Source organism: Panthera tigris, chromosome D4 (assembly GCF_018350195.1).
Source record: "Panthera tigris isolate Pti1 chromosome D4, P.tigris_Pti1_mat1.1, whole genome shotgun sequence".
Taxonomy (NCBI): domain Eukaryota; kingdom Metazoa; phylum Chordata; class Mammalia; order Carnivora; family Felidae; genus Panthera; species Panthera tigris.
The window spans coordinates 75,828,503-75,850,881 of record NC_056672.1 but is presented as its reverse complement, the minus strand read 5'-3'; the positions used below and the strand labels follow the sequence as shown (position 1 = coordinate 75,850,881).

General features: G+C 42.8%; 1 protein-coding gene across 1 annotated transcript in view; it reads left to right on the top strand.

Annotated features, from left to right (window-relative positions):
* Positions 1-22,379, top strand: part of ASTN2 (astrotactin 2) — an 873,390-nt gene that overhangs the window by 564,277 nt on the left and 286,734 nt on the right. The window contains exon 13 of the mRNA XM_042963755.1: positions 2,405-2,593. Coding sequence (XP_042819689.1) covers positions 2,405-2,593 — 189 coding nt within the window. The remainder of the gene's footprint in view (positions 1-2,404; positions 2,594-22,379) is intronic.

Here is a 22,379-nt window from a genome sequence, read left to right as displayed (position 1 = left end):
AAATGCATATCTTATAACAATGTATGGTGTACTTACGAGTTTATTATGAAAAATTTATATATATATAATTATTATATGCGTAATATTGTATTTATAAATGTATTTTTAAAAACCTAGAAGAATACATAATAGTTAACAATGATGACTACTTATATTAAGTAAAAATATGTGAGGAGTGGAAATGAGGAACTCTATAGACTTTGATAATGTTTAATCATTTATAACAAGAGTATATTTATTCACAGGTGCATGCGTGTGTGCGTGTGTGTGTGTGTCTGTGTGTGTGTATAAAGAGAGGAAGCTCTACTCCAGTAAACCATTTCTCATATTTGCTTGGAACCTCCTGGGAATAGATGGCTGGAACTAGACTTCATTAGGAACTTACCATATACTCTGTGCATTCATGTAACTCATGTCATGTGTACTCCACCTTTATCAAGGGAGAGTTACTTACATTTAACAAATGCAAAAAGAAGAGGGGATAGACTTGATGAAGGCACCAGGACAGGCCTTCTTCCAACAACCTTCTGCTGTACTTGGGCAGAAGCATGTAGGAAGGACAGTTGGTGCATCTGTTCAACACACTAGAGGTGATAAGAGAACAAGGGAAGAGTGACAGCTTGCTTTATGCAGGAGACATTCCTGGCTTTTCACTAGAGTGATCTTGAGTCAGCGTTTCAGCTCTTCCTATTTGCTTCCTGCCTTCAGTTGAGTTCCACGTGTCTGGCATCAGCTACTGGTTCTTTCAACCTAGGAATATTTTCTTCCCAAACCATCGCATAGAGCCTCTCCCTTCTTCTGTATGAGTTTCTGAGTCTCTCTGCAGTCAGAGTCAATAGATTTTCACAAATAAGAGCTTTCCTGCTTTCTACTGCCTCTAACTGGCACAGCCTTACCCAGGGTCATGTCATGCAAGTAGAAACAACTGGATTCGGAGAAGACAAGAGTAGAAAAAGGTCCCTTTGTTGCTAAACAGACTCAAATTTGAATGCCACTTTGCCCCTTGCTTACAGTGTGACCTGCTTTACTTGTCTCCTCATTTTGATTCTGGGTAAAGCAGGAATGATGAAATTAACTTGTTTCATGGCCAGAAAATAAATATACAAGAGGCACCTGGGTGGCTCAGTCAGTTAAGTGCCCAACTCTTGATTTCAGCTCGGGTCATGATCTCAGTGTCATGGGGTAGAGCCCTGCGTCGGGCTCTGTGCTGACAGTAGGCTTAGCATGGAGCTTGCTTGGGATTCTCTCTCTAACTCTCTCCGGCTTGTGTTCTCTCTTTCTCTCTCTCAAAAAGAAACATTTAAAAATAGAAATATATGAAATTTCCATGGAAAGTGTATGCTCAATAAACACCACCATTTCCATCATTACTGTAATTATTTTGCGAAGTACCTTTCAATTCCTCTTTTTGCAGCCAATGTATCCAAGGATGTTATAGCAGCCTAATGAATTAATATAGGGTAGGAGTTTCTACCCCATTCTACAGATGAGGAAATTGAAGATCAAAGAAGTTAAATGACTTGCTGGGGTTCACATAGGTCCAAAGAAGCAAAGATGATATTTATACAAGTTTTTTCAGTTGAGCAGCCTATTCTCTTGTGTGTCTTATCTCTTATGTGCACCCTTTTCCCAGTGCATAGCTAAAGGCCATGAACATGTAAAGACTAAAAGAGTTCCCATTTCTGGATTGATTTTTCAGGAGCTGAGACCTCTGTTTCCTCCTCTTCCCCATGCCTAAGAGATTCCTTTTTCACTACAAACATCCCCAGATTGCAAATATTATTTCCACACCCCATTCAGATGCCTATTTAGTCCACAGAGGAGGACTGGTTTAGTCCCTGACTCAAAGGCATGTCAAAGGCCCTTCTGCTGTTAGGATTGGGTAGTTAGAGGTCAACAGAGACTAGGTATATTGCTAATTGAGCAGAAGCAGCGGCTGCAGTAAGCTGTCCGTGGTCCTGGAAGGATCACCTCTGAGTTACAAGGGCAATAACAACCTTGTTTTTGCTACAGTCTTCAACCTTGGTCGACAGATACACTGGGAATAGATTCTGGTTTGAGGAACTAGTTGATAATTCCCTGCGAATTGGTCTGTCATGCTCTTTAAAGTCTGTGTGTTCATGGAAAACAGTTTTTAAATTTGCTTTGTGCGTAGATGTGCACTCTGGTTTCCCCCTCGACTCCTCCAAAATGTCACAAATGACTTTCCCTGAATTTACCAATTTGCAGGATTAATGTGCTTCTCTCTAGACACCTGTGCCCTAGATAGATTCCAGCCAGAATAGCTGTCTCTATTCCTAAACTCTGACCTGTTTTGCAGGCAAAGGAGGCCTTGGTTTTAGGTCATCCACAATGGGGGCATCCAGCATGCGGAGCTAACTCTCGGCTCTGTTTTATTGTGCAGTTGTGTGGAGGAATACAAGCTGGCTCCTGATGGAAAATCCTGCCTAATGCTCTCAGATGTCTGCGAGGGCCCCAAATGCCTCAAACCCGACTCCAAATTCAACGACACCCTCTTTGGAGAGATGCTACATGGTTACAACAACCGGACCCAGCATGTGAACCAAGGCCAAGTCTTCCAGATGACCTTTAGGTATGGGCAGATACTCGCACTTCACTGGTTGGATCACTGACCCAAAATCTGGGCAGGGGGCGGAAGCCATGGGCACCATGGAATTGAGCTTTGTTAGACTGGCCAGTATCTTTGTAGGCTTATTGATACCTATCCAATGAAGTGTTACAAGTTAGCAAAATTCATTCCATGAGGTTCCTTTTCCACTGACCTAGCCTTTATTTATCCTGCCCTTCCATTTTTCTAACTCTATCCACATATTTTTAATTCAGCCTTAAATCATACTATAAGTACAGTTAATGGAATTTTAAAATGTTTAAATTAATCTTTCAGTCTATTAAAAAATAAGTATCCTATGTAGGCTATTCAGGCAGTTAAAAAATAAAGACATTTAATGAAGTAGAAAATAAAATTCCCATCACCCAGAAATATCCAGAATTAACATTTTCTTGAACATTCTTAAAACTCCTCTCTCCCTCTCTCTATCTACACACACACACACACACACACACACACACACTAAATCTCAGTAAAGCTGTTTAGAAATTGCTGTTTTTTGCTCAACAAAACGTCAAAGACCTCTTTCTCTGTTAATAAATATAGAGGTACCTATGAAATTAAAAGATAAGACCATTCTCATATAAGAGCAAACAGAATGAGGATTGAGTTGGCCAAATTATATGAAGATTAGACATGCAGCGTCATTATGAAAGCCTCCCTGAGAGATTTGAAGAAGCAGGATTTATCGTGTCTCACAATCTGAAGAATCAAAAGATGGTAGAATGAGAAGCATTGTTCTATGTATAAAGAATTATTATCTTTTTTAAAAAAACAGTACTTTTAGACAGTTTTGCATGAAAATGTAATAGGATATTATCACAGGGCAGGGTTCACCCTAGCATTTTGAGGTCATGTCAACAAAAGTCAGAATTGGGAAGAAATATCACCATTATAATCATTATCATCCCCATTCCATCATCTAATTAATAATAGTAGTGGTTATAGTAGGAGTGGTAATCATGACCACTATTTATTAAGAAATTCTCCATGTCAAACTCTTTACCAAGTATGTTTAGTATTAATAATAATAACAGTAGTGATGATGATGGTGGTGATGATATTAACTCAGCACATGCTGAGGGCATTCTAAGCACTTGCCATCTATTAACCATCTATTAATTTATGTGATCCTCACAATGGCCCTGAGAAGCAGGGTCTATTTTCATCCCCTTTATACAGAAGAAAAATGGAAATGTTAAGTGATTCTCCCTGATATCCCTTCTAGGAAGTGAGAGAGCCAGGATAATACCATTTTAGCTTCATTATTAACACCCTGGGAGGCACCATAGCCTCCATTTTGCAGCTGATATGTCAACACTGGAGAGGTAAAGTGACTCTCCCAAGGTCACCAGTGAGAGGCAGAGCAAAGAATCAGGTGTAAATCTGGCTGACTCCAAAGTCTTGCTCTTGTCTTTTCATCCAGTATACCTTGTCACTTCCCGGTTTGTAGAACAAGCATGGAAATGTGAACCCCCTAAAACCATTCACCTGTGTAGTTATCACAGCTGCTTGAGAACCTACTGTTTTCCAAGTACCATGCTGGTTACTTGAGATACAATGAAAAGTAAGATAAAAGTGGCTTGAGATCCTCTGGTGTCTAGGTGTAGTGTGTGGGCATACGTGTGTGTGTGTGTGTGTGTGTGTGTGTTTGTAATCTTATGTACTTATTTAATTTGTGGTAAGTACTGTTGAATAAAGATACAGTGTTCCAAGATAGCAATTAACAGCAGGCTCTAATTTAGTTGGAGCAGAATAGTGGGTGTGCATCTATTGGATTAGAAACCAATAATAAGACTTGGGAGTCTACTTTTCAGATGAAGTGTTATTTAACTAATACCTGGAAAATGAGTGAGAGTTAGCATTGGGAAAGATTTCAAGCAGAGACAGATGTTCTAAGAAGGAAAAAAAAAAACGCCTTTGGCTTTAAGATAGGAAGAAGTCTGGTGTGGTTTTGGCTGAGAAAGTAAGGGAAGAGTTGTGGGAGGTGAAGCCAGAGCAGCACGTAGTGGCAGATCATGGGGGTCTTGCTGGCCAAGTCTTTATTCTAATAGTAAATGGGAGAACTCATAAAGGGTTAAAAGAGTGGTTGTATTACATTGTTCAACCTCATAGTGACTGCATGGGAGGTAGGTTGCAATGAGGGTGACATGGGAAAGTGTGAAATGGGGGCTTAGTTGGGGGTATATTTTGGAAGTCACGTAAGAGTGTTGGTGGCTTCAACCAGGATAATGGGAACAGTTAGGAGAGAAAGGGGGATATTGGAAGATATTTAGTTGAAAGGCATAATGCCCAATGGCCAGTGAGCAGTTGCAGCCAGAAGAGAAGGTCAAGCAAGGGATGACTTAAGGGTAATAGGAGTGACTGGTAGCCACACAGCAATTTGGTAGCAGAGTTGAGTCCTTCAAATCCCAGTGAAGTTTCCTTTCTACTATGCAGAGGCTCGAACAGCAGCTGAATGCTACTTTGTTGGAAAAATCTGAGAGACTTAAGGATAATTCAAATGAACTACTCAATACTGGGACTCACAATGCTAACTTTCTGTAGTTTTAATACTTTATGAAACTTCTGTTTTGAGCACCCTGATAGGTAAAATAATGCTGTGTGGTATCCAAAAGAAAGAAAGTGTCCCTTGTTTTTTGAGAAGGGAATTTACAAGCTCGCACAATGACATACACAATTGACAAAAATATATGAATATTTAATTTGCAAAGCGGTATTCCAGTAGTTTTCAAAGAATTTCTTTGTGAAGCCTTTTGAGAAGAATTAGAAGGAACGATAAGGGGTTTCTCAGAGGATGAGGCTTATGAATTGGGGTTTGAAGTGATAGCAAAGAAAAGTACTTCTTGGGAGGGATAAGAGTTGGAAGGGCATTTTCTGGTCGAGGAACGAGTCTGCAGATGGACAGATACAGATAAGCAGGGGTGGGGACTCAGCAGAACAGGTCTCCACATAGACCCGGCTCCAAATCCTGGTCCCACCCATGACAAGCATAGTCATCTCATCACTTTCCAGCCACTGTGATGGACCCATTGTATGTTTTATGTAGCTCGATTTCTCACAGCAGCTATCAGACTGGCTGGCTAAGTGATCAAATGTACTAATTCTCATTCTCTTGTGTGGAGATTAGCTTTGGGTGCAAAAGAAGGACCCAAACTGGATAGTAAGATGCTAGATCCCAAAGAACCTCCATGGAATCCCAGATCTCATTTACATATGGAGAAGGGACTTGGGCAAGGTCACAAAACAAGTCACTGCAAAGCTAGCTCATGACCTCAGGTCAGATCCCAACATGCTGGCCTTTTTACTACCAACAAACTGATCATTAAGAGAGAACATGTTGCTGTAAAGGCTGAGCCTGGGAGTCTCCAGGCTCTGACAGCATTTTAGCCCCATCCGGAATCCTCATTCCGCCTCAAACACTGCTCATTGTTTCCAACCCTTCAATCTTGAGTTGTTTCTGAATAGCCAGGGTCTATGTCTGCCCTGATTTGCTCATTGAAAGGAGTGTAGTGAATAGACCACACTTTCTCTTTTGACAACAGCCTCAAGATTTAGGGAACTCCCCAGACTACCATTGTATTTGATTCGCCCATTTCACATAAACTCTCTTATCCTTGGCTTCAGTTAAACTTTTTTTTTACAATTATTTCCATCCTTAGACCATGTCACCTCTCGGAGGCACATGGTAAGGCAGTTGACTTCCCACAGTGGGAAGCTGAGTGGCTCCTGATGAGTCTAAATTTATCTCTTTCAAGGCTCCCTTACTGAGCCTCAGACAGGGGGGAGGCAGTGGCTTCTCTGTCCTCCAAGTTCCAGAAGGCAGGCCTGCAAATTTTTCAATATCAAAGGCAGTTGTCATTTCTCACCTCATCCCCCGTTCCTTTTCTCCCTCCTCCAAGTAATCTTCGGTCCAGCCCTTCAGAGTAGCCAGCAGGCACCCCACCAGCCGTCCTGCCATATGCCTCATTTCCTGACAACCGCCTGGCCTGGGATTTCAAACTGTCTACCAGCTAGAGTCTCCTGCATGACAGGCACCACTCTGCTTCATTCTCCTCCCTGCCCCTACCTCGATCCTCACACCTAGCAACTGCTGACAGAGGACAGATGTGCATTCTCATTTCCTCCATCGAATCTCTGGAAAAGCAACCTGGATTTCTGGTGTACGAAAGGCCTCCCATTTCAAGTCTCTACACTGCACAAGACCTTAACGATTAGACCTAACCCCTTGTTGCACACGTAGAGAAACTGAGACCCAGCAAACGATACAACTTTTCCAGGGCTCGCCATGATCTGGGGCCCGTTTGAGACTCAAGGTTAGAGTTTCTGACTCTCAAACCAATGTTCTCTGGCTTCTGGTTCTGTTGTAAGGGATGTCTGTCACTTCCTCGTATCCCTTTAATAGCATGTGGTCAACACAGAGGGAGGACTCAGGTGCCATTGGGGGAAGCCAGATTCTTTTTTTTTTTTTATGTTTACTTATTTTTGAGAGAGAGACAGACAGACAAAGAGACAGAGACAGAAACAGACAGAGCACGAGCCAGGGAGGGGCAAAGAGAGAGGGAGACACATCATCCGAAGCAGGCTTCAGGCTCTGAGCTGTCAGCACAGAGCCCAACATGGGGCTTGAACTCCCAAACTGTGAGAGCATGACCTGAGCCAAAGTTGGATGCTTTAACCAACTGAGCCACTCAGGTGCCCCAGGGGATGCCGGATTCTTAATGACGGATGGACTTTAGGCAGGAGCCACCCCCGTGTACATGATTCTGCAGGAACTTGATTCCTTTTCTGACCACCTTCTCAGGTTGCCATGTTTAGGCTGCAGCCTGTCCCTGAGAGATGAGCATGTGGGGATGCTTAGGACCCTGAAAAGCTTGGGAGTTTTCCACTGTGTGTGAAGATTTTGTGCGGCACACGCTAAGAGACCACACAGAAAGTTAGAGATAGGAAAAGAGTGACAATGAGAAGTAGTCACAGAGACAAAGCAGAGATGAAAGGTGGGGAAGTGGGAAGGAGTGAGAAATGAAAGGTTAGGAGGACAGACCTCAAGTGAGAGAGGAAGAAGTAGAGTTCATACTCAAGTCACAGCAGAATTTAGTCCCAGGATGGGTAGAGGTTATTTTAAGAACCTGGGTGGCACCTGGGGAGAGCTCTGGATTAGGAATCCGTTTCCTAATCAGATGGACATGAATGGACATAAAACTTTATGAAATTGTCAGATTCTGTAGAAACATGAAGAGTCAACGTAATTCACTCCTGAGTTACCCCCGAAACTCAGGAAGCGATGTCAAGTTTTGCTGGTTCTAATCCCTTTCGGTGCACATTGTGGGTCTTAATGACCCACGCAGGGTTGCCGTTAGAATTCCCTCCTCTTAGCTCTCCATCAATGAGGGAATTGGGAAAGACTGTCAGAATGAGATAAAGTCATCAAAGGTTGGTGGTATTTGATTTTTTGTTTGTATTTTACTTCCTTCCCTCCCTAATCCTCATCCATCCTACCTCATTCCTGTAAGAAAGAGAGGTCAACTTTGGTTATAGATTGCAGGGATTTAGATAAACATCAGTCAAGAGCTCTTATTCAGCCTGGAGTCTCAGAAATTGCAGTGAAGGAAGTTGCTTGGGAATGGGGGCTGAGCAAATTACAATTGTAGATTTTGCAAAAGCCTCATCAAAAATAAGATGGTTCTGCTGGCAATAGATGTTTGCTCATAGGCCTTCCAGGATGACCTACAAAGAGCACGAGGAGCTCATGAGAGATTTGCTAGAAAGGCGCTTTTCAGTCTAGTCTGCTTATCAGATGTGCACATTGTACAGCGTAAGAGGACAGTTTTGGGTGAGATGTGGGATTTCAGGATGAGGCACCACCAGCCTACGCCTGGTGAGACAGAAGGGCTCTCTTTAAGCATTTGAGAAAAGCTGGCTTTTGTTAGTGGCACCCACTTGTTTCCCAGTGGAGGGTCCTGAGTCAGATCTTATTAAGTGGCCTCCAAAGCTATTTTTCTAGCGCCTTCCTGGGAGATGGCTAATGATACATGCTGTTTCTGGATCCTTCCCTTCCCTCCCTTCTCCCTTTCTCTCATTTTCTCCAGTTAGCCATATGCATTTTTGTTATGTGCCAGATCCTATACCATGTACTTTATATATTTTCTTATTTAATGTTCCCAATACCAATCACAAAATAGCCTTAACAACTTGGTTTTATTAAAAAAAAAAAAAAAAGAGGAAAGGAGGGGTGCCTGGATGACTCAGTCAGTTGGGCGTCTGACTTCCGCTCAGGTCATGATCTCGTGTTTCATGAATTCAAGCCCTGCTTTGGGCTCTGTGCTGACAGCTCAGAGCCTGGAGCCTGCTTTGGATTCTGTGTCTCCCTCCTGACAGAAACATCATCTCCATGTACTTCTGTGAACACTATGGTAATGGGAAGGGAATTTGCTCTCATTACTTCCTCCTAGAGGTGACTTTCTGCTCATGTTCCATTGGTCAAATCCAGTCCTATGGTTACAGTACCCCTCAAAGTATTGAGCAGGGACATGAAATGCTGTCTACCAGGTGCTGAGAAGATCAAGAAAAACATGGGACATCAATACCATTTACTACACCGAGGTATAGAGATGTTAAGCTAACTAGCCTAATAGTCATACAGCTATCAGGTGATAGAACTTCAGTCTAACAACAAAGCCCATCCACCGGTGTAACTTTCGGGCTTCTAGCATTCTCCCACTTGACATCACCACCTATATGAGAACTGTAATAAGACCTTATATTCTTTTCTTGACCATTTCCTTCATTCATCTCCCCAAAAAAGACATATTTATAGATGGATGAACTTTGAAGAAGTTTCAATGACGCTCCCTCCTTTTGTAGATGAGACGCCAAAGTCTCACAGTGTTTAAATGAACTACCTAAAATCATATAACTAGTAAATGAAAAAGTCAGGCTTCCAGCCCCCAGTCTGTTGGGCTGCACTGTATCCACTCTGAAGCCTTAAAGATCTAGGATCCAGCTTCCACACTATACAGATGGCAACATCAAGGTCAAGCCTCCATATAAAGAATTAATGGTAGAGATAGGACTGGAAGCTGTTTTTCTGCATTCTCAGGCCTGGGTGTTTTGTGATACACCATGGTATTACTATAGCAAGAGAAAGCAAAGGAGGCTGCTGGTGGAGAGATTATTAATTAAAAGTGGCATTAGCTTCTGATTCTCAAGACAATTTTCAAGCCTACCTGGACAGTCATATCCCAACTCTTGACAATATCCTCAACTTGCCACCTGGAGACACAGCTGTATGTTCTCTTCTCTAGGGAATAAATTAATGAGACTTTAGTAGTAAACTGAGGACAGAAATTAGAGGCTGGATCACAGGAGTTAAGAGGCGACTTTCCCTGGGGCCCTGACTCTTGGGCTGGCTACAGAAGAATCTCTCTTTGGTCTATGCATTTTCCCAAGGTTTCTGGACATCTTCTGCAGGAGTGAAGGCCAATGTGTCCCCTGTACTATAGGCCCTGGAATAAAAAAGCTGAGTTTCCATACCTGTTCTGCCACTTCCTGTTGGATCACCCTTGCTCATTCTCTCCTGATCAGTTGCCATTTCTGTAAATTAAGGTTATGGCAGAACTTAGATGAATACTGAGGAATACAGCCTCTTCCTATTCAACCCCCATGGCCACAGGCTTAGTGAAGCTTCTCCTACTCACCTGATCATGAGAATCACGTGGAGCTGCACCAAGACTTACCAATTGTTGTTTTTTGTTGTTGTTTTTTTGTTTTTTTCCCCCTCCTAAAATAAGGAGCTTGGGAAAGTGAAGCGTCACCATATTCCCATGTGGCTCACATTATCCAGCAGTTTGGAGATGTACTGGCCTCGTGTCTAAGATGCCAGACTCTAGAGTCTGAGTCCTAGCCTGCGACCTGTCAACTGTATGACCTTGGGCACATTTGTTCATTGTGCCTCGGGTTCCTCATCTCTAAATTGGAAATAATGACAATACCTACTTCTTGATGGTATTGTGATGATTAAAACTTTTTGAATGTGTATTTATTTTCAAGAGAGAATGTGAGCAAGGGAGGGACAGAGAGGGAGACACAGATTCCAAAGCATCCTCCAGGCTCTGAACTGTCAAATGCCACCATGAGAAATGATGAGGCGTAAACCCTGCATCTGCCATTGCATAGCTGTGTGGCTTTGGATAAATCTCTTACCCTCTGTGAACCTCAAGATATTCAACTGTAAAGTGGGGTTTTAACCTAAAAATATCCTCTAAGACCTGTCATCATCCTCCCAGCTTCCTCCACCCAACATGTTTTGGTGAATACATTGCTTTGGTGAAATTCCCAGGATAGGGGCAGGAACAGAGCCCTTCATGCTCTGTGGGTCTTTGGGAGGTGGACCACTCAGCCAGCATTGTGGAATAGGCAGCCGCCCAAGGTCACCTTCTTTTGGAAGGACGAAATCTTGCTCATGTATTGTATTACCTGTGTCCTGTAGGATAGCTCCTTTGTTTCTGTATGAATGACCTACATTCAATGAGGAATGTGGGATTTAGATGCCCATGTGTACTGTGTGGAATTTGAGAATGGTCCATGGCTTATGCCTAAAAGTTCTGGAAGTGTGGAACACTTCTGTGGAAATATTAAAAATATGTAATAACCAGCTTAGAAGTGGTCCTGACCTATAGGAAAGGATATGCATCTAAACACAATGAAGGTTAACCAGTAAGTCCTGTGTTCTGCACATCAGAACCTACTTGTTCAGATCCTACTTTTCCTTCTGGTACATTACCCAGTACCCTTAGAGATGATTGATATTGTAAAACCAGATTTTCTTTACCTTTCAAAGCCTGACTTTGAGGGTCATAGGAAGTATTTCTCCCATGACACATGTAGAATGGGTTGACTACGATACTTTCTACATGAGAAAACGAGAGCTCAGAGAAGTGAAGTATGGCATACAAGGTGATACAGCAGGTGAGGGAGCCAAGAGTCATGCCCTGCTCTCGTCTCCATTCTGTAGCCTCCAGATAATGTATGCAAATGCACACACATATGGCTCAAACCATATGATCCTCGAAGAGTAGGAAAGCAAGTAATAGCTCATCATCATTATTATACACAAAAACCCTATCTAAAGGTAGGACTTTTCCCTATGTCTGCTTATAGCCAGAACACAGTACATATGAACTACACTAGTGATTCTCAACCTCTAATATGCATACAAATCACCAAGGGATCCTGCTAAAATAGAGGCTCTGGTTCGGTGGGTTGAAGATAAGACCTGAAACTGCTTTACATATGAGTTCCCGGGTCTGAGGACCAGCTTTGAAGAGCAAGGCATTAAACTGAACTTTTCATGAGTTGTGAGCCCAGGTTATGCCTGAGACTAGAGAAGGATTGTCCCTCTTCCATTTTCCTACTGGAGAGCAGTATTCAAGTCCCAGGGCCAATGACACTTAGAAGGCCATGCACTCCCAAAGGAGTCTTCATCCAGAGTGACCAAGTGCAGAGACTGTATTTTGGGTTTGCAGCAGCCAGGGTGACAGTCTTGCCCTGTAATCCAACAGGCCCCTAGTGTATAATGTAGCACAACTTGTTTTCTGTGTCCGTCCATCCATCCATCCATCCATCCATCCATCCATCCATCCATCCATCTCCTCTGCTTAGTGATGGCTATGGGATGCTCTGAGAATCAGTCCCAGTTGGGGGGAGACACTCATCCTGAGTCCAGTATCCTGAAGCTGTGGTTGGGTGCTCAGATCAGAGCCTCCTGTGTGCCACAATCTCAGTTCACCACCATTCAATGCAGCAGAGAGGACTTGCAGCAGAGAGCTGGGCTGCAGTCAGCTTCAGGTGGAAGACAGATCCCTGAAACAGTAGTGAGAAATCCATTTGGGAGGAGACACCGGCCTGAGTGAAGCTTTATTATTATTATTATTATTATTTAATATTTTTAACATTTTTTTTGAGAGACAGAAAGAGACAGAGAACGAGCAGGGGAGGAACAGAGAGAGAGGGAGACACAGAATCCGAAGCAGGCTCCAGGCTCTGAGCTGTCAGCACAGAGCCCGACGTGGGGCTTGAACCCACAAACTGTGAGATCATGACCTGAGCCGAAGTCAGTTGCTTAACTGACTGAGCCACCCAGGCGCCCCGAAGCTTTATTATTATTAAGTGCTTAGACAAAAATCTCATACCCTCAACACTCATTAGTATAATTGGGGACAGAAAGAAAGTAGTAAAATTAAGACCTAGTGAAAGATGTTTTTTACTTTTTGCATGTGGGGAGCATGGAATCTCAATCCATTTCTAAAAAAGGCCTCTCTAATCTTTCTCCCTAATTATAGTAAGAGAAGAAAGACAAATAGCAACTTTAATTTTTTTTTTTAATTTTGTTCTCGGTGTTCACATCTCTAAATCTACCAAACGTGGTCATTTTATGAGGAAAACAAATTATACATAGCATATTTTGAATGTTCTCCGACTAACCTAAAACTGTGTCTTTTAGTCTGCAGAAGGTGCTAAAACAACAAAAGCAACCAGGTTCATTTCACTTCTCCCCCTGCATTTTTTTGGTTTTGTTTTTAATTTTCTGGCTTCAAAATCCCGGACTCTGTTCTTTTTCTAGGAGGGGGAAGCCTATTAGAACCACTGAGCCATCCAAAGCAGAGACAATTTTTAAAGAACCACAATTTCATTCCACGAAAACGTAGGCGGTAACTCAGGCTGGTCTAAGTGCTCAGAAGAAAAAGTCCGTAGGGGAGCCTATGGAACAGATAAGGATAGATTGTAATTAGCACAGTAATTGTAATTAGCAGAGCAATTGTAATTAGCACAGTGATTGTTTGTTCATAATGGGTGCTTCCAAAGTGACTCCAGGCAGTTTGTTCTCTTAAGTATCTTCTGCCGTTTCCCTGGTGATCTTGTTTACACTGCTAATGTACTAATGTGCTTAGCAATCTCTTTTATAAATAAACACTCCAAAGGTACAAGCCAGCCCAGCCCCTGGCCAAGCATTATGCATCCTTAATTAATGGAGTCCACAGCGATGAAATTTTACTATATTTGCATTATGTTAAGGCAACATCGGGTGTATCACTCTCTGAAGAAGTCACACCTCAGAAGTCATTTGTTGTTTTTGTCATTTTGTTAATTACAGGAGGGAATGAAATGGCCAGAGGGCTGCACTTGAGGTCAGAGACTCCAGTCCTGGCTTTACCACTGGTTCCCATTTGCTTTTAACAAGTTTTTGTTGCTCGGCTGTGATGTATGAGCTTTGAGGATGAAAAGATGAAGGAGACAGTCCAGGTCTCTATGATTATGCAGATGGACCACTGGCCAGTGGTGAGGAGAGGTAGGGGAGGCTTCCTGAAAGCTGCTGGCTGAAATCTGGAGTCTGTGATTAAGAGTTAGCTAGGTGGGAGAGTGCCCCCAGGCAAGTAAGAGCACAGAGCATCTGCAGACATGGACGTCTAGAGGATCTTGAAGAGGGTGAGGGAATGGGATTGTAGAAATAAACCATGGTGGGGGATGGGCATTCAGTCAGGAAGGGTTATTTAAACCCCGACGGTAATGGGACCATTACTGGCTATGAAACTTTTCACGGTCTTAGAACCTTCTGAGGCCAGTTTGCTCACCACTGAATCAGGGAACATCATCATACCAACCCCACAGGAGAATTATGGTGGGGAGGGAGAGGTGATGAGAAAAGTCAGGTTAAAATGCTTTGTAAATGTAAAGACATGTGCAAATGTTAGTGACATTTTCCTAACATGAATCTGAGGATCTGTGAGATGCCACTTACTCTGAAATTTTGTGCCGGAGCGCCCATCCTGGCACACTTGAGATCATGTGAGATGCAAATTCACCAACATTACTTTCTTTGTGTTCCTTCCAGAGAAATGAAACAGTAAGTCTATTCTAAGCTCACATTAATAAGCCTACGCATGTGTATCAGGAAAATTAATTTTTAGGGAAATATTTCCATTTCAGGGAGATGCCCTGAATAGAAATGTAGTTAGTAACAATTCTAATGAAAGATAGGATCACAGTTTATTGGATGTGAATTAATACAGAGAGCTCCAAGGGCAGTGGCTGGGGTTTTATGTAACATCACCACTGAATAATTTCTATTAATGATAATCTAGTGAAACACCTCAAAGGTGGCTTTTAAGAGTCCAAAATGAGCATTTATTTTTATGTCTCATAAGATCCTCAGAGGAGCCCATTAAGTGGGCAATTAATTAGCAGGCATAAGCCAGGAGCAGAAGCTGCAGTCATTTGGGTAACCCAGTCCTAGTTAATTCAGTATATTCCTGACCATGTTGCAAGAATCAAACCTGAATCAGTCAGCCACCTCTCCATTCTCTGTGCGGGTCCCGGCACTTGCCATGACCTGTGACCTTGAAGATGCTTCAGCTTGTTTTGGATGCTTTCTAGAGTAGGAAGAAAGACAGGATAAAGGGATGAGTCTTCCCTGCCAACTCACGGTTCAGAGAACTGAAGTTCAGAGAACTCAGCGTTCTACAAGTTTGTATTAATTCCCCCTCTACTTCTAAGGAGTTCATGAGAACCCAAGCACTGGGAATATACAAGCCTATAGGAAATCTTGCAGCTGTGTTTGCAAAGGAGGTGGAAACCTAGTTTGAAATTAAACTAAATAGCAATTAAATTCTCCTTCAGCTGTGTGATTCACCCAATAAATAGACACTGAGTACTTATCATCTGCCAGGTTCTGGAGCTAAAAGCTGAGCAGGACTCAAGGAGCCCAACATTGGTATAAAGGGGAAAAGGATATAGTTTTTATTGGTATTATTTGCATATGTGTTTCCTTTTTTTTTTTTTTTCTTTCTCAAAGACCTGGGAGCATCTCTTTTTGAAACGTAATTGTGGAAAAAGATAGAGAAATGCATTTGCAAATTCAAAATAAGTCAATATGTAGGACATACCTATTGGTCAACCCCCCTTTCCTAGTGCCAGAGTCCTCCAGTACCTCTCGCCTTCCCACTCCAGCCTCAAAAACCCTCTGCCCTCTAGCCCAGTGGAACTGAGTTCAAACCCCTCTCTTTTATTGCAGTAGCCTTGAATAAAGTCAGTGATTCAGACTACCTTAATTTGTACGTAACGTCCTTTTGTTCTGATCCTGGCTGTTATCCAGCGCTGTGACTTTCAAAGCAGAAATTTCATCAGACTGTGTCGAACAGGCCAGAAAGAGGTTATTCAAGACTGCTGCAACAGGGGAGAGAGGTCTGAACTCAGTTGCATTCAGACAAGGTCAGGAGGTTTCTGTGGTTGGGGTAAGCAGGTAGAAGGGTACCAGAGGACTTCAGGGGAGGGTCACCAGCAGAATACATCCCACAGATGGAGTTATTCCAAATCCAAAGACGTATTTCTCTGCTATCTTCCTTGACGACTGTGTTTTAAAGAGATGGCTTCCGGATCCTTAAGAAAGACCTTCCTTCCTGGGTTGGAGAACTAGCCAGACACTTCTTGAAAGATTTACTTGCTAAAGGGGCAGATAAAGAATTTATAGGGACACTTGTCTAAAGCCATGGTCTGAGAAAGAGAGGTCAGACACCTAGAGTCAGGAAGAAGCTTGTTTGAAGATGGGTCAAGTTGAGAGAATCTCAAGGCCGGCTTCGTCACTACTATACCTTTACCTGTCTGTCTTCTGGGCTCCTTTGCCTGTGACAGTTTTGGAAGGCTTATTTTTTATATACATTAAATTCACAAAGTTCAAAAACAAAAGCAGCATAAAATACATACGATGATAGTTTTTCATCTTTTCCCTGTTTTCTGCCATCCCTATTCCCCGGGCCCTACCCTACTGTTACTCCTTTCTTGGGGATCTTTCCAGTGTTTTTTACATATAAATCCAAGCAAGTAAGATTAAATATTATCCCTCCCCTTTCTTCCATAAAAATCACACAAAGTATATTGATTTTTTTTTTTTTTTTACTTTTACCCTCATTTAGTGATATCTCTTAAAGGTCTTTCCATAGGCAATGAACTTTTAAAAAAATGACACAGAGAACATTCTAATACAGGGATCCCATCAGTGATATACGATGCCATCATGGAAAAACTAGGGGTCTCAGAGAGGAGAGAGAGCAGGGTTTTGGAGACTGAATTCTTCCTCTTGGTCTGTCATGCCTCACACAGGTGATTTCTCCTTTCTCAGCCGAGTCTCCTCATCTGTACGATAAGGTCCTGATAAGGTCTTTACATCTTGTTGTGTCATTGTGAGTCAACTAAGTCCTAGTAAAATTAACAGTAGTGGCAGTAGTAACAATAGTAACAAGAATAGCAGTGACAAACATACAGGACTTGTCTTGCACCAGGCGCCATTGTATCTTTATTTAACCAAAACTTTACTGAGTACCTGTTTATATGTCACTCACTGTCTTTGGAAAGCCAGGAATATAGCAATGAACAAAGCCCCTAAAATCCCTGCCCTCGTGAGTTGTATTCTAGTGTGGGAGACAATCAACAGATAACTATATAGAGACTATGTCAAGTGTAAACACGATGGAGGGAGGCAGGATCATAGGGCTGGCATGTGCTGGGCAGGGCGTCCTGTTTAATACAGGCTGAACAGAAAAGCCCTCTTTGATAAGGTGATACTTGCGCATAGGTCTTAGGTGAGATCGTGAACTTTGCAGGTACCTAAGGAAGAGCCTCCGGGCGGAGGGTGCAGCAAGTTCACAGACCCTTGGCATGATCCATGAACAAAAAGGAGTTCAGGTGGATGGAACATAGTGAAGCGGCGGGGGTTGGGGGGTGAGTAGTAGGAGAAAATGTTCTAAGTTAAAAAATAATGGATGGCAAGTAGAACGCTGTGGCAATCTGTGTGGAGTCCCATGAGTCATGTAAATGCCATACTTTGGATTTTATCCTGAGTGAGAAGAGAAGCAAGCCAGTGCATGGTTTGAGTAGAAGAGGGCTCTAATCTCACTCATATTTTTAAAAGACCATTCCATCTGGGGTGTGAAGAATAGACTTTAGTGGCCAGGATAGAAGCAGGGAAAGCCGTTCCAAGGCTTCTGCAGTGGTTCAGGTGAAAGACAATGGAGAATGGCTGTACGAGTTGACATGGTGGGCAGATTCTGGGTGTATTCTCAAGATAGGGCAACAGAATTTGCTGATGAGGGAGAGGAAGCAGGAGGTGAGGTTGGCTCTCTGTTTTAGCCTACGCCACTGGACAGATGGAAGTCCCATTGATGGAGACAGGAGAGGAGGCATAAGGGAGGGGAGCAGAAACAGAAATTCGATTTCAGCCATATTAAAAAATGAACTCATTTGTGGAAAATTCCAGCCATTAATAAAAGTAAGCAACAGTATCATAAACCCCAGGTAATCATCACCCTGCTTTAGTAAACGTCATCTGGCCATATCTCACGTATTTCCTCATGAAGATGTCAGGAAGCCAGTTGGATATACCAACAGAGAAGAGAAACCAGCCTTGAAATACAAATGTCAGATTACTTAGCATATGAATGATATAAAAGAAATGAGAGGAGACAGACTCATCAGGGAGTAGAGAGAGAAGAGATGAGCCCAGACCCAGAGCCCAGGGGCTCCCATACTTACAGGTCAGAGAAATGAAGAGGCACCAGCCAAAGAGGATGAGAACGAGTTCCCAGTGACCTAAGAGGAGAACTCAGGGAGGAGCTTTACCTGTATAAACCCATTCAGCTCCCACAGCAGTGTGATGTCCAGAGATGACACTAATTTTCTCAGTCACCCAGCTTAGAAATAAATGGTGGAGCCAGGATTGACATCTAGGCAGTGTGGCTCCAAATCCATACTCAAACATCTCTTCCTCCCTTCCCCTTACACCACACGGTCACATGTCCTGCTCCATTCATATCACCGTGCTGGGCTCAGGGACTGGAAGGTGGCGGCAGCTGGGGAGTGGAGGAAGCATATTATAAAAATATGCCCAAGCTAAAAGTTAACCAACCACGCAGGACATGATATATATGATAGACCACCAAATTACCTTGGTCAATAATTCAATACTGCCTAATAATATTAACGATGATGATAATTGCTATTTACCGAGCACACATGTATGGGTCAGAGACTCTGCACAGTGCTTCGAGTACTTATCTTCTTCACTCCTCACAACAAGCTCATGGAGATGAGCCAATGTTATATCCATTCTGCAGAGAAAGACGCTGAGGTTACTGAGCTTAGAAAGTGGTGGCGAGGGATTTGCTCTGTTCCACCAATGGCTTTGCAGTCACATTGTTGAGGAGGGAGGGAAGGGCACCCACAGGCTTTGCGATCAAGTAGTTGGTGGGTTTGAATCCTAGCTCTCCGCAATATGATCTTCATTATTTACCCACCCAGACTGTTCTTTGCCCGTGGAAATAATGACGAAAAAAATCGTATCTTGTCTTTGTGCTATTTTTCCACTGAAATACTTGTAGAGACCTAAATTAAATTAATATTTGTGTGATTCTTTATTCAATGTCTACCTTCCCTACTGAAATGAGACCGGGCACGTTTTTGACTGTCAGTATCAATCCCCAAGACCTAGCTAGCAAAGTGTCTATACGACTAAGGTTGTGACAAATGGTAGCTGTAAGTTCAAAGTTGATTTTTTTAATTTATTTTTTTATGTTTTCATTTTTTTAAATATGAAATTTATTGTCAAATCGGTTTCCATACAACACCCAGTGCTCATCCCAACGGGTGCCGTCCTCAGTGCCCATCACCTACTTTCCCCTCCCTCCCACCCCCTGTTAACCCTCAGTTTATTCTCAGTTTTTAAGAGTCTCTTATGGTTTGTCTCCCTCCCTAACTTTTTTTTCCTTCCCCTCCCCCATGGTCTTCCGTTAAGTTTCTCAGGATCCACATAAGAGTGAAAACATATGGTATCTGTCTTTCTCTGTGTGACTTATTTCACTTAGCATAACACTCTCTGGTTCCATTCATGTTGATTTATGGATAAAGTGTATAGAAAATTGTGGGTCAGAGACGCTTTTATACCCATCCACAGACTGGGAACCCTTCTCTGTCACAGCACTTTACACACTGCACTATTTTATATTTCAGTTTCCCTCTATAAAGCTGAGGTGGGAGTGTAGTTTAAGGGTGAGACTCTGGCAGGCCTGGAATTAAATTCACCCTCTGCTGTTATTAGCTGTGTGACCTTGGTCAAGTCACCTGACCCAGGCTAATTGTCCTCATTTGCACAAGGTGAACATATTAACTACCTCATTGGTCAGGTGGCAAAATAAGCCAGTGTTTAAATCAGCTGACCCATGGTCAATGTTTAGTATATTCTACTCATTTTCTCTTCTCACCCTCAAGGCAGAAACTGTGTTTATTTATATGCCCAGTGATAAAAAATAAACAGGGCTTGATGAATAGAAGGTGACTTATAAGTTGAGAAGGCAAGAAGAAATAAAAGGAAGGAAGGGTCTGGGGAGGGATGAAGAGAGGGAGGGCAAGAGTATAGAAGGAACAAAGAAGGAAGTCAGTAAGGTTCTGTGAGCTTCTCTAAGACTAATTAAAAGAAAAGAACCCATTCCATTCCCTCATTGAACAAATTCCCTGCTCTCACTGAATTTTAATCATTGTGCAAGGTGATGGACATACAAAGAATTGCAGCATGTGCCTAGTATTTGTAGGGTGACTGTATGTCCCAGGTAGACTGGGACAGTTCTGGTTTATGCCTTTTGTCCCAGAGTCCTAAGTTTACCATTTATCCCAGATAAAAGTCGCCTGGATTAGATGATAGCTTCCACTGTCCCTCCACTTACCAAGCTCCTAGGTCACACAAAAAAGATGCTTATGCAAGTGAAATTCGGTCAAGTGAGCTGGGGGTGTGTGTGACGTGTAGAAGTCAGAGGTGACAAAAAAGGCAAAAAGAAGAATGTCTGTCTCCCCAAAATTAGCTTCTCTTGAAAAGACACAGGGGAAGCTTTTGTTCCGACAAAGTTATGTTAATATTGTCAAGTTGGTACACTGGGCCACTGAACTGGTACTTGGGGACTGTCACAATATTGATGGGGAGTTTGGCAAGTTAATTTTCAATCTGTCACTTCTCTCTTCTACGACTCTTGCTCCTTAATAAAACTCCACAGTGATTGCGGGCTCTGCTGACAGCTGGAGAGTGATCTTTGAGACTGAAACTGGCATGAAATGATTCTTTCCTCCCCTGCCCCCTCCTTTTCTCAAAAAGGTTGCCAACCTGGAGTGAGAAATCCTTTCTCTTACTAAAGAGATCCCATTGCTGGGGGCTGCATGGGGCCCTGGAAAGGATATAGGCTTTGCAAGTTAGACCAGCTGGGTTACGAATGCCAGTTCTGCTCCCGACTAGCTGTGTGACCTTGGGAAAGCTACTTGATGTATCTGATCCTCCGACTCCTCTGGTCGTCATAATAGAAAATAATACATGTCAAAGCACGTGCCTACAATTCACAACTTGGCAGGTCCCTTTCTTCCTTTCAGCAATATGTGTGGGGCATGAACTAGAGGTATCTGTCCCTGGACTCAAATGCCAAGTGATCCAGAAGCTACCCCTCCCTATGCACCTTTAACAGATCCAATGCTCAGTCAGTATCAAGAAACCCATGGAGCAATCAGAAGGAATATAATTATAATAAATGTGCAATACTTTTGAGAGCCCTAGTGAGTTTCTAATGGGCTTTTTGCACAACAGACTAATAACAATTGTAATAAAACCCACCCCACTGAAACTGAAACCTTCATTTTCTCTACACCCATAAGACTGTTTTCTCTGCTGGGGCTCCTGAACCAATGTGAATTGCCAGGGAATTGTGCAAATGGCCAAACACTATAAGCATGTGACATTTGTTCCCTGGGTCTGTTTTCTACGGGCCAGTCTCCTCTAAGACAATCCTACACACTTGTTCGAGTCCCCCACTTTGATGCTGCCCCCTGCTTAGGCACAAAGTCAGTTTTACTCTGTGCTTGAACCTACACTTTTCTTACAAGTTTTGACTTTATGTTTCTAGTTACCCCAGCCACTGCCTCCGTATCAGCAGCCTTCCAGGATCCGGTGGGATCCACTCATCACTTGGTGATGAGCTGCCCCACTCAGCCAACATACTCCTCTCTTTCTCTACAGTGTGATTCTAGGTAATGCATCAATCCATTGTAGAGCGTTTGACGTCCACTCTATAGGTGTTAATTTAGCAACTACACTATGTTAGCCTCTTCACTATATCCTAGCATTTACAGAAGTAAATAAAACAGCTCACAGGCATGGCGAGAGCAACAGGAATGGAGACAATAACTAATGGAAGAGAATGGAAGGGACCTGCGGTGGTAAACCTGCTTGTCTTTACTCCTAAGAATCTTCTGATGCCCTGGCTGAGACTTGCTCCTAGTCTCCTCTTCAGGCACCACCTTCTCTCTCCACCCTTTGAAGGACAAGCTCCTTGACAAAAACTCATAGTTTCCACTTCTTCACATTCCAATTGCTTCTCACACCTTTCTAATTGGATTTCTCCCACATCACTCCCCAGAAACTCTAGTCGCCAATGATATTGCCAGTGAATATAGCAGAGTGGTTAAGAGTTTGGGGAGCGTGAAGAAAATGCCTGGGCGCGGATCTCAACTGAGGCTATTTACTAGGTAAATTTGGTTTCATCACCTATTAAAAGGAAGGGAGCATTTTTTTTTAACATTTATTCATTTATTTATTTGAGAGTGAGAGCACATGCATGTGCAAGCAGGGGAGGATCTGAGGGAGAGAGAGAGAATCTCAAGCATGTTCCAT